The sequence below is a fragment of the Rhodamnia argentea genome, chromosome 11, assembly GCF_020921035.1.
Source record: "Rhodamnia argentea isolate NSW1041297 chromosome 11, ASM2092103v1, whole genome shotgun sequence".
Taxonomy (NCBI): domain Eukaryota; kingdom Viridiplantae; phylum Streptophyta; class Magnoliopsida; order Myrtales; family Myrtaceae; genus Rhodamnia; species Rhodamnia argentea.
The window spans coordinates 17,359,257-17,371,440 of record NC_063160.1 but is presented as its reverse complement, the minus strand read 5'-3'; the positions used below and the strand labels follow the sequence as shown (position 1 = coordinate 17,371,440).

At 43.2% G+C, this 12,184-nt stretch overlaps 2 protein-coding genes and 1 non-coding gene across 3 annotated transcripts; 2 read left to right on the top strand and 1 right to left on the bottom strand.

Moving 5' to 3' along the window:
• The first annotated feature begins 650 nt into the window (after positions 1-650).
• Positions 651-751, top strand: LOC115751197. Its single transcript, XR_004016588.1, has one exon. It is a non-coding gene; the product is annotated as a small nucleolar RNA snoR1 (small nucleolar RNA).
• A 1,134-nt stretch (positions 752-1,885) lies between these two features.
• LOC125312900 (cinnamoyl-CoA reductase-like SNL6) lies at positions 1,886-5,250 on the bottom strand. The gene is made up of 5 exons (XM_048272869.1): positions 4,912-5,250; positions 3,760-3,944; positions 2,880-3,074; positions 2,636-2,789; positions 1,886-2,513 (listed from the first exon to the last, which is right to left on the bottom strand). The coding sequence occupies exons 1-5, from the start codon at positions 5,171-5,173 to the stop codon at positions 2,194-2,196; spliced, it is 1,116 nt and encodes a 371-aa protein (XP_048128826.1). The 5' UTR covers positions 5,174-5,250; the 3' UTR covers positions 1,886-2,193.
• A 4,583-nt stretch (positions 5,251-9,833) lies between these two features.
• Positions 9,834-11,916, top strand: LOC115751118. The gene is made up of 7 exons (XM_030688843.2): positions 9,834-9,989; positions 10,312-10,359; positions 10,459-10,505; positions 11,073-11,139; positions 11,211-11,254; positions 11,469-11,526; positions 11,608-11,916. The coding sequence occupies exons 1-7, from the start codon at positions 9,915-9,917 to the stop codon at positions 11,656-11,658; spliced, it is 390 nt and encodes a 129-aa protein (XP_030544703.2). The 5' UTR covers positions 9,834-9,914; the 3' UTR covers positions 11,659-11,916.
• The last annotated feature ends 268 nt before the right edge of the window (positions 11,917-12,184 follow it).

The following is a 12,184-nucleotide window of genomic DNA, read 5'->3' as shown; positions in this document are numbered from 1 at the left end:
CTAGCCACCCCCGAGGACTAGTCGTGCTTCACCGCTGGTTTGAGCCATAGCTCGCCGGCCGCGCGGACACCTCGGTTACCAAAAAAAAAAAAATCATGAGAGATTGTTATCATCTCCATTTGTGCATTGTTAGATTCATTTAGATTGAATGTCCGTCATCACAAATAATGAACAAGATAGGATATGATAATATCAAACTATATTACCGCGACTCACCGAACAGTGGACACGTATGACAAGATTTCACATCCTATCTTATTACCAATGTAGTCTTGGGGTTATAGACAAAGTCGTAGCCCGACTCCATGCCGGCCCATTCATTGAACCCAAGTAGGCGACCATGGGCCTCTGCTCGATTTCCGAGCCCGCGTTCCGACCCAAAAGAGGCCCCAAGTTTCGTCTATAAATTTGTCGATCTCGTCATCGTTCTACCTTCACAAGTCGCAAGAAGAAACCCTAAGCGTCGACATAGGCCACAGACCCGCCGTCTCCTCCTCTCCCGTCTTCTGTTTCTGCTGCTTCCCTCGTTATTTATGTCCTTTCTTTCGAAGATCGTCGTTGTTTCATGTGTCACGAGGTGACGGTCTTATCAAGGTTTTGCTCCTTCGTGGGTGGTTTTGGCTTTTTGGTCGTGTCGTGTCGAGGGAGAGGGCGAAGATGAAGAGTGCTTCTATATTCTGACACCTCTTGTATGAGAAGAGCTCCGACAATGGAGTTTCTTCCTTGAGCACATACAGCAACTCTCTGAGCCCCGCCCGACCAAATCGCTTCATGTTTCGATTACTTCCTTTTTTCTTTTGTTTGTCAATTTTTTCAATTCGATTTTTTCTAGGTTTGATTGTTCTGCTCCTCTTCTTTTCCTGTGAAGTGGAGATGCTTCCTGCACAGGGCCGTCTCATTTCACTGAGGAACGAAGTATGAATAAGAACTACTGTGATCTCAATGGACCAACAAAACCTTGGCCAGATTTTTGCGCTAAAGGAAGTGACTTTAGCGAGATCAGTGATTTGCATTTGTGTAAGGTCGAAAATGGTCTGAACTATTTTGATCTATGGCTATGCCATATAAATTTAACGATTCATGTTCGATGGAATCAATACTCAACCCACATTCGATTCGATTCATATCATTAGAACACTCATATTTAATTCAATTCAACAAAGCCAATATCACATGCCTGACCCAACTAATAATTGTTATAATTATTAAATTAATAATTTTTATGAACTAAAAGGGTTGAAAAATGAGTTTGTCTTTAAATTTATTTGAAATTCAAATATAATTAAGTTGATAATTCAAATCTCTTTATTAAAACTTGATTAATATATATTTGATTCATGTTATTGAATATAAATTAAAGGGTTCGTGAAAACCTTAAATTGGTATACTTGTAATAGATTCATCCTAAATAATTTTTTTATCACTAAAAATCTCAAATTGATATGATAAATTTACCTCATGACAAATTTACCTATATTAATTTTCGTTAAATTTTACCAACAAATTGTTGAGTTGGATGACACATGCAAGTTGAAGGGCGAATCAATTTGAGATTTTTTCCCTCTTTTTATCATACGTGTATTAGTTAGAGATTTTTTTATTGTGTTAACCCAATTTAACGGAAATTAAATTTGTTACAAGTGTACTATTACGAGGTAAATTTGTCATACCGATTTAGATTTTTTTCTGGTCAAAAAAATAATTTAAAATAAATCGGTCATAGATTTATCGATTTGAGATTTTTTATGATAAAAAATAATTTGAGATAAATTTATCATAAATATATCAATTTGAAATTTTTCGTAATATTATCCCTAAATTATAATATGAATCTCTAACCTACTTTGACACCTTAATGAACTCAATCTTGGTTGGATGCCAATTCGATTTTCGAGTGTTTTACGTGCTTCTCTTTTACTCGACAGTCGACACGCTTTCAAAACTCGAATTCAAAGTGCCCATTTGATTTTCATCGTCGGAAGGCAGTGGAAATGTACAGTGGGTTGTCTTTTCTTGGTATTCCAGATTCATGCACATACTCTTGGTCATTCGATCTCTGTTGGCTTTCCCAAGGGACGGGCCTCTTGAAATTTCTAAGTATCAGACCGCAAAATTCATATTCATCTGCATCGTTCTCAGCCTTTACATGGACAGGAAGTGTTAAACAATCGACATTGCAATAGGGGACCAAAATCAGATCGCCCCCGACTCATCGTAACACGGCCGTAGCGATCTCGACATGAGGGAAGAGAGCTTCTGATTCGACAATTCGAACCTCGGATGCGGTTGCTGCACGGATGATTCCCCGCTTTCCCCGCAGATCTTATCGACCGGCATCCCCATTTCCCCTGCCAGCCTCGCCGCGTCGTCTTCGCTGCCGATCACACGGTCGAAGCAGATGTACCTCCCCGATGCGGTCTTGGTCATCGCCTCGAACACGCACACGTGAGCATCCGCCAGCCTCGCCACGTCCACCGTGGCTAGCACCCCGTCCGAGTACATTTCCTTGGCCCCTGAACTCGAGGCAAAAACAAAAACCGATCAGCTCGAAAACTAAAACCACATCTGATGGACGTCAATGTGAACGTTGGATGATGGACTCTGAAAAATTGGAGGGCATGTGATGTTGTTGTACCCTTAAGATATGCAATTGTAGCCGTTGGATTTCTGCTGATGAATTGAGGGCCAGTGATCAGAGCAGGGCAGATTGTGGCCAGCTTGAACCCTGTATCTTCTGCTATTTCCCAAGCAACTTTCTCAGCCTTGAGCTTGCCCAGGGCATACCATAGCTGGGCATCAAGAAGCATATAAGAAACTTCATTGACTTCTCTTCAATTAGAACGTTTTTCCAGGAAAAAAGTATGTTGGTCTAGCCATACCTTCCTGCTGGTGCACAAGGATTCGTCGCTCCAGCAATCGTGGCCGATCACACGGGGGAGGTGATCCCGGCCAGGGTCTCGCCACACGCAGGCCAGGAGTGACGACGTGAGGACGCACTTCCTCACCGACAGCGTCCTCGTGCACGCCTCCATCACGCTCTCGCTCGCCTTCACTTCTATCTGCGCCATCGCTTTCTACAATGACAACATATCAGTCCACATCTAAGTCAGTCAATTACCATGAAAACCACAATTATCAGCCAGCATGTACATGCACAACGACTACTCGAGAAAATTGATTGGATAACTAAGTGGTTAGCGAAACGCTACCCTCTAATGTCTGCACCGCGAGGTCGATCAATCTACCTAACCCACCCCTTCTTGTGATGTTAGAGAAGGTGGCCTAATTCTACCAAATCAGGAACACATTTCAGGAGCTACCAAGCGCTCCGATCAAACCGAAAACGATCGGTCCGAGCCTACGCTACGGAACATCCTCCATGACTTCGAAGGGTAGGCGGAGACAGAGACTCTACAGCCATAAGCAGCAGACTTGCCTTCAATTCGACATTGATGCGAGTAACGTGGGATGACAGAGGAACCCCAGACTCTCATTTTAACTCCAACCGACCCTACGCGACGGGCTGGGGTGGTGGGTGTGTTTTGCCACAAATGTGTAGCGAACCGTGTCAAACCGTTTTGAGTACAAGGGGAAGCTTTCACGTTCTACGGTTCTAGGACTATATCGGCATGCAGCGATTCGACGTACTATGAGCTTATCCTACAGAATTATCGTACGAGACCTTCTCTTTACGGGACCATTCAGACCAGCACATACTGGTGCAACGAGGAGAAAGGAAGGGTAGCATGAACCACTCACGGTGTAGCCGGAGAGCCCCGCCGGATCGGCGAATGCTGCGGTGTGGAAGACCCCGGCACATCCTTCGAACGCTTCGCACAGGCTCTGCATGTCGCCCAGCTTCGCCACCGCTGCGCTGAAATTGCTCCGGGCGGCGCTCCCCATCTCTCCCGAAGTCTCCATCTCCCTCAGCTTCTCCATGTCCTCTGGAGGAAAGGAAAAAAAAAGAGAGAGAGAGAGAGTCAACCCACGCCACGACCCCCAATCACAGTCCGTATTTCCGTGTCCTCCCAACAAAAACATTAGTGTCGGAAACTAAGAAGACGTGGCACGGTGAGGTCGATTCGAGCAAATTTCAATTCGTATTAAATAAGGAATTAATGATCAAATGCGGGAAGTCCACCGGGGGGTCATGATGGATCCGTCTTTGAGGGGTTTGCATTACATTGAGGTGTACAAAACGAAATCTGTAATTGGCTGGTTTTCTACCCTTTCCTAAGATTAAACCCACCTTCAACTCGCCTTTCCAAAAAGAAAAGGATTGAGCCATCTTGGGCCCAATGGAGATCCAAATCATCAAACAGACTACAAAATATGAGCCGAGGACCCATTTCCCCACACACCCCCAAACCATCCCCCCCTTCTTTCCCCTTAATTAGATGCGAATTGACTCGCATCGGCAAAAATAACAACGTCGCGCCAGCACGTCACATGACAATATACAATTTATCGACCGAATATCGGGAAAAACCTAAGGCAAGCCTTTTTCTAGGCAAATGGGTCGGAAAATTTCCTTTGCTAATGTTCACTTCAATGTTTTTCACTATTGCCTCGCATAAGCGCTTGAAGCTAAACACTGAAAATATGTACGTGGCATCCGTGCAATGTTTACAGAAAAAGATAAAAATAAGGAGAGAATGGGTTTGTGGGCTGATGGTGCAATACGAGGTCGTTTTCGCTCAATATCAATTGCCCCGTGGGGACTCATCTTCCACGTTTCGGTTTTCGCTCAGTCTGCTGCTGCTGCTATGTTTTAGAGACTTCATCCAAAAGCCAAGAACCCAAAAAAATGGATGGAAGCAAAAATCTATTGCCGACATAGAGGAAGAGGATCAACGAGACAAGTTTGGAGGAAAGAACATCCGTGTTACGTCGCGGGCAGATCGGGCGTACCTTCGTTGTCGACCAAGATCCGAACGGAGTACCCGCGGAGCAGGAGCCGGCTCACGACTGCCCGGCCCAAGAAAGACACCCCGCTGGTGACGCACACAGTCCTCTCGCCGTCGCCGTCCCCGTCGTCCCTAGCCGCGGCCCTGGGAGGAGCGCCTAGCCCGTCGTCGTCCTTCCTCCGGTGGACGGCGGCGCACGCCAGCAGCATGCGGCGGAGCTCCTCTATCTCCGCCCTCTGCCTCTCCTCCGACCGCACGATCCCCATACCGCTTCTCGACGTGGGGAAAAAGCTCGACCTTTCGGTCCCGAGGGTGGCGGTGACGACCGAAGGAACGTCCGACACCCAGAGGCGGAGTGCGTTTTTCTCTCTTCTTCTTCGTCCTTGGGAGTGGGCTGACGAAACGAAACGGAAGGGCGCCGAACTTGGAGATATACTCTCGCCTTGGTCGCTGTCATGCAAAAACGACGCCCCCCCTTCCCTTTGCTCCTCCGTTTTGTTGCTCCCTTTTATTGTCCTGTTCTTAATTACTTGCGTTAGTCACCGGCTCGGCTCGGCTCGGGTGAATGGGAGCCGGTAAGTAGCGGGGAAGTGGCGTTGGGGGCTTATCTCTCTCACGTGTTGAAGGGCCGGTACGCACGTGGGGGCGAGCTACTCACACGCGCCGGTTAGTTGAGAGGCTGCGCTAACGTGACGTGGCCGCGTGCTCCGAAGTGTCCTGTCACGAAAATCGCATGATTCGAAGGACTTTATCTTGTTTGTATATTTTTTTTTTATAAAAAGTGATAAATATTTTATATTTTATATTAATTATTAGATATAAATTATTATCAATAATGAAAATATTTTTCAATGATTATTAATTTTAACCGCTATAAATAATTATTTTTAAAATCGAATATTTTCGTGAATAATGAAAACATTACTCATTAACTTTTAAATTCAAACGATTCAAATGAACATATTTCCAATTATTCATTTTTTAAGGGACTTAAGATCTCAATCAATGGTCGGCCAGAATTAACGAAATGGTGATCTTTCTTTAATTAAAAAAAAAAAAAAGAAAACTCCGAGATAATTTTCTAGTTGCAACCGTCGTCCACGTGATCGAGTTTGAAGATCATCGCCCTAAGATCTTCGTATTTATCGGGAACCTTCTTTTCATGTGATAATACTACTCTTTTTACTTCAATACGCATATTTCCTTGTCATAAAAGTATCACCAATATTCCTCTGGCGGAAATCGTCTTTAAAAAAAAAAAAAAAAGGACCCTCGGTTGGAACTTGGAAGAATTCCATGACAACGTGCAAGGCTCCGAAGAATTCCGACAATGGGCCATGCATGGCTCAACAATCGTTCGACATCGATGATGAGATGTCTGAGCTAATTTTAAGTCTATGCGATTAGAGCACGAAACCCTACCTTGACTATGGGGAACAATCGTTCGCATGATTGGAATGAACACGGCGCGCAGGACAAAAGAACGGTGAGCAAAATGGCCAAGTCACACGTCAAATAAAAAGGAAATTTCAGGGGGTAATACCCCGACCCAGTGACAAGTAGCACGAGCATGATCGAGCATTATTATTATAATGTCGACACCAAAAATTATCCAAGGAGACGCGTGGCAAGCACGTGAAGGAGAGTCATGGTCGGCTATGGAGATGTGTACGGGAGCTAGATACAAATCGGTCGGAAAGACGCCACGTGTCATGGTAAATTCTCGCGCCATTCCTTTCGTAACAAGAAAGAAAACGCGCAAAAAGGAGATAAACCTCGAAAGATGGCGCGCAAAGTAGGAAACCGTCGATTATGACATCAGCATAAACCGTCGAAAGACAGGAGCACGTTCTGAAAGGAAATAACCGTTCGACGGTTACCCGAGCCATTCTCTAAATACTCAACGTCGCCCACAACAAAACAAACAAATTGTTATCTTTTCAATTAGCTTTTAGCCTTTAACTTAGCAGTAGCTTTCGGATTCCCGTCGTGGATTCGATTCCAGCAAGTTTCAAATCCAGAGTTAGGTGTCGTCAATTACATTCCGACATCCTGTTCATCGATCCAATACCGTCGATTCAATTTCGGTGTTGTACCCTTGAGTCATTCTATCCAAGATTGTCGATTAAATTCCGGTATTGTGTCCTACATTCCCCCGTCCGGTGCGGTCGATTAAATTTCGGCATTGTGTCCTACGGTCTAGTTCGGCCCCGTCGATTCAATTCTAGTGTCGTGTTCTAAGTTTTAACGTGTCGAAAGTTGTCATACAAGGTGGACCATCGAACATGTTAACCATCGAATTGTCAAGAGTTTGTATTGTACCTCTGGTGTTAATATAAACATCTCTTGCATTTGACATTCTCTGTCCAAAACTAATTAGGAACTCCTTATTGGAAAACAAATAGCTTGAGTTCGATGAAAGATTTTTACGTTAACAATTCTTTTGAGCCTCGACCCTTTTAGGCCAAAACTCAAAAGTCTGCTTGGGCCCGGTCGAAGGATTTTGACGCCAGCATATATGTATGAGGGGGGGTCCTTTATTTATTCACGACCTTTATCGGAGTAGTATTTTCTTAGTCAAATTGCCCGATAACATAATATATGTGGCGTCAGGCCACAAATGTGACTCTATGTTATCGGATGGTCCAACAATGAACAGCGGGGGCACGAGTCTGACCGACCAGTGGATGGTAACGAGGATACTTGTCCACTTATTAGGCCTCGGAACAAACCTACCCGTCTCTCTCTCTCTCTCTATAACTAACTAATGGGGCGATCATAAAATTCCGTTAATTTCGCCGCCGTTGCGCATTAGCACTCCAACTTCGAAAAGCTGCGGATCATCTCGTGAATTTTCGATTTCTATCGCAGCAGGTGAATCCTAAATACTTTCACGTTTTGCCAGCTAAATCTATCCGATCAACTTTGGCAAGAAATTATTGATGAAGAAGACGACTATAGACCCAAGCTAACATGAATAATTTTTTATTTTGAGTTTTTATTGTTTCTTTTATTTATTTATTTTTCCTTTTTTCTTCTGTACTTTTTCTTTTATTTTCTTTGTATTTTTTTTTTCCTTATTTCCTCCGTTGGTCATCTGCAAGTGGCTGGCAGAGGAAAACATCTCGCCGCTCCTACCAACGCTCACTTCCTTATGATAAAAAGGAGTGTTGAATAATCGGCGCCTTGAATAAGCGAGGCTTTAACCATTGAAAAATTGCCTCAGTAGCCACTTTTTCACATTTGGGATCGGGACTTGACGAGCGAGACGTGGCTCGGCTCAATCGATCTCGAGCAACGAACCTACCTAACCCGTGTTCGCACTCCACATGCGACCCGCGAAGGGCCCTCTCCATCCTCTTTCCCAGCAAACATTATTGAATAATTTGAATTGCTTTTGACTGCATAAATGGCAACAGCTCTCCACTGTACAACTTAATGGTTAACCGATCAGGTAAGTCCGAGCGATTCTCGACTTCAACGAAACCGATTAGAGTTGTTGCATAATTGGTGGTGGTTTTTAAATGCACTTGATGATATTTTGATGTCGAAAAATTCAATTTTTGAAACAATTAATGTGGGACTTTTTTTTTCGACCAAAAAAAAAAAAAAAAAAAAAAATAAAAATAGGGCGTTCCAATTAGTCAGTCCATCGAGGCATGGACCCAATAGCTAATAATGCATCGACCCACCACAATTAATTTTGAATAAGGCCCACGGCATCTGTTCCATATGAAGTGAATGATTTACGTAGGATGTCTCCAAGGGCCAAAAGTCCCATCTACATCACCATTCGAATCTCCTTAAGAGCTCATCAAGCAATCGGTAAAGGAAATGACCTACTTTTTAATAGGGGTGTCAATGGGGCCGGGTCTAGATCAGGCTCGAGCCGGCTCAAAACAAAACAATACAGAGCTCGACCCGACCCAACCCAGATTCTGGTTAGATTCTTCTTCTTTTTTTCCTTCTTTTTTTGGAATCAAAATTAATTAACAAACCCATTAAATGAAAGAATATAAAAAGAAAAAATTAAATTAAATTAAATTAAAAAGAAAACATTGGTGTTAAAAAAAAGTCAGGCAACGGGCCGGCCCAACCCAAGTACCAAACCCGACCCGAAAAGGCTTGAAAATTAAGTGAATTTTCGGGCCTAGCCTCGCCCTTCGATGAGGGCTTTTTTGACGCCCTTGCTTTTTAACACGGATTTTTTTTAAGATTGTATGGTGATGGGCAAATCCAAATTCTACTCCGATTTGACAACCAAACGAGGTTGTGAGGTTCGACATCTTTGGAGGATGCCGCACATCGGTCATTTGTTGTCCATTCGACTCATCGCCGGTCTTGATGTGGTTATGGGTCGTCGCTCAATTTCAAGATGAGGTTATTGTGCGTAGTTAGTCTTGAACTAGGATGCATGAGGTCTATTAAAGGTTGCAAGAAGCAAGAGGCAATGGAAGTTGATGGCTGGTATTTTATCGCCAAATGGACATCACAAGTATTGTAAATTTTGTAAACCGCTCAGTCGAGTGTCGTAACTTTTTATCCGATCATTTCGATACCATATAACATTTTAATTGATCACAGGAGTATTATAATTTCTTAAAAACGTTCACCATAAATGCTATGATATGGCAAATGTCACACTTGAATGATCGATTTTTAAAAGTCATGGCATTCAAATAATCGATTAAAAGTCATGATACTCAAGTTGAATGTTTTTAGAAGACATAATACTTCAAGTGATTAAAAAAAAATTATGATACTTAAATGAGTGACGTACGAAAGTAACAATGCTTGTGACGATTCATGTGGCGGGGTCGAGCAGTTTTCACTTGTACAACGTTAGACCATTCGAATCACGACAAAGGAATTCATAGGCCCATGAGGATCGAAGCCCATTGGTCATCTCTCTCCCTCTCTGGAGACGAGAACACAAGAAGCGCTTCGCGAACTGAATCGCTTGTTCTATTTGTGCCTCTTTCTTTTCGGAGAAAGCAAAGTGGTCGCATGAGTACAGAGGGTATGGGCAGTTCGGTGCCTGAATTTCCCGTGCCCCAGAAGGCGCTCACGCTTGATATCAAGGTCAGTCCCACTTCCCTTCGATTTTTAACGTTTCTTCGAGGGAGAAAGAGGCTGTTGTTCTCGTTTCCTTTTCTTCTGGGGGACTTTGTGGATGGATTCTGTCTGGTTTTTTGGTTCGCAAAGTTGTTTTAATTTTCCGAAGCTCCAGATATGGGTTTGTACTTGGCTTTGTTGTTTTTGGAACGAACGGGATCTTTTGATTCTTTGATTCCCTAACCGCTTCTGCTCATTCGATGCTGCGCCAATGTGGTGATTCTCATCGTGAATGGTTGCTTATCGACTGTTGAGGTTGCTCATTTGGCTGGTTCATGTTTCGTGGCAGGGGAACAAGACGGATTTCGTAATTTGCAGTTACGAGGACCATTTCATGGTAAGTTAAGAGACTCCCCAATTCCCACGTGTCCTGATTGCAGTTTCGATGGCGGAGACGTTTTTTCTCTGGTGATCCTAATGGGAGTGATTCTTTTAGGTAATTGTCACTCAAATTGGAGCTATGGGGACAATATTGCATGCCAGGTCTGGTTATTTTAATTTGCACTTCATGATTAGCATCTTTGAGTTTTGTTCTTCATGCGGCGGTGTCAAATTCGGTGAATTTTGCTTAGTGTTGGTGTGTGCATTTCCCGGCATTTCATTTTAGCATCCTGGTATAGTTTATAAAGGAACTGTTAAGAAGTGATGATAGCACATTTGAATGATCAACTAAAGTCAAAGCAAATTCGAGCATGCTTTTCTACCAACGCAATTGTCTTTTTATCTATCAGAAAGTTTTGAGTTTTGACTCTTGGTTGTACCTCGAGCTTTGTGCTTGCTGAACTTCCTGAAAGCTCATTTTCAGGGTCGTGTTTTTTTTTTTAATGTGTGGAATGGTGCAGAAAGTTAGGAACATTGAAATATTTGATCTGAATGAGAAGCAGGCTTGGGAGGAGATCGATATAACTTGAATACTGATGCTACAGAACAGATATTGCATTATCTGTCTGGACATTATTCAATTAATAGAACTTGCCAATGCTGTTTCCCCGAAGAAGAATGTCAACAAAAGCTCATGTCAACTAACTGTACCAATTTCTTCAAACTTAGGAAGGAGGAAGGTGTCTCAATTGATCCTACTTTTAACGTCTCCGTCGTGTTTGGTAAGCGAGATGAGGTGAGTTAGTGTAATGGCATTGCATTGTTAATTTGCTTTTGCTTGGCACTGATGTGAAGAAAATTTTGCAGCCAATGATGGTGGCATGTGCTCGTCAGCTGATTGAACATATAAGGTAATTGGTTTATGCCCACATAGCCTCATACAGTTAGAGGCCGACTAGGTATATTGATCTTTGTTTCTGCAAGTATCTAGGTACGACTTAATACAAATGTTCTGGCACCGTGCACATTATAGTATGTGATCCCATGCCAGTGACAGCAGTAGTTTCACTTTCTTTTTGCAGAATAACTCTTCCGACTGACATTTTTACATGTTTGCACACTCAGTAATTCCAGGACCTCTAGGCAATTGGTGCTTTCTCTAGGTCTCAAGGATCATTCATCGGTACTGTCCACACTTGGATGGCTTACATTTGAATTTGATCAAATGCGTTTTCGCCGCCTCTAAAATCATTTAGTTTTGCAGGAGACGCTGAAAGGAGTTGTTTCTGCTGTAATTGAGAATCGCCTGTGGTAATTGCTTGCTTGAACTGAGCATCCCCATTTCATCCTCAGCAGCACTTGCAGCTGTTAAACACGGGCAAGAGTCCGTTTAACTGCTGCACTCGGCAAGCATTTTTCTCGCATATGCTGGATTATGACCACGACTTTGAAGAGGACTCTGTGGTTCTGGACTTTCCTCCGCTGCACCATTATAAGTTTGCATGCTGTGATTTTCATCTGTTTGCATTCTGGAAGAGCCGAGTAATGAGCAACATCGAGAATTTATCCTTAAGATCACCTCTTTTTTATGGTCCATTCTCTCGTGTGTCAATCATTTTGGTATGTCGCCACAGAAGGAATGCTTTCCACAAGCAAATCTTGATCTTCATAAAAGTGTCTAAGAAGGTAGCTGTCATAAATCCAATGCGCACGAGTGTACAGTGGCCAAGGGTCGCTTGTTCAATTTTGTAGCGTGTAATAGACTCATTTAGGCAGTATTTGGTTCAGAAGAAACAGCTCTCTGGAGCTTGTGCCATTGGCAAGTTATGCCTGAGATTGTC

Excerpts from the sequence above, each read along its gene's own strand:
- LOC125312900 (XM_048272869.1), bottom strand. The coding sequence starts at position 5,173 with ATGGGGATCGTGCGGTCGGAGGAGAGGCAGAGGGCGGAGATAGAGGAG. Across the intron at positions 3,075-3,759 it reads CGGGGCTCTCCGGCTACACC|AAAGCGATGGCGCAGATAGA; the intron begins GTGAGTGGTTCA and ends TTGTCATTGTAG. Across the intron at positions 2,790-2,879 it reads CCTTGTGCACCAGCAGGAAG|CTATGGTATGCCCTGGGCAA; the intron begins GTATGGCTAGAC and ends CTTGATGCCCAG.
- LOC115751118 (XM_030688843.2), top strand. The coding sequence starts at position 9,915 with ATGAGTACAGAGGGTATGGGCAGTTCGGTGCCTGAATTTCCCGTGCCC. Across the intron at positions 10,506-11,072 it reads GGGACAATATTGCATGCCAG|GAAGGAGGAAGGTGTCTCAA; the intron begins GTCTGGTTATTT and ends CTTCAAACTTAG. Across the intron at positions 11,527-11,607 it reads GTCTCAAGGATCATTCATCG|GAGACGCTGAAAGGAGTTGT; the intron begins GTACTGTCCACA and ends TTAGTTTTGCAG.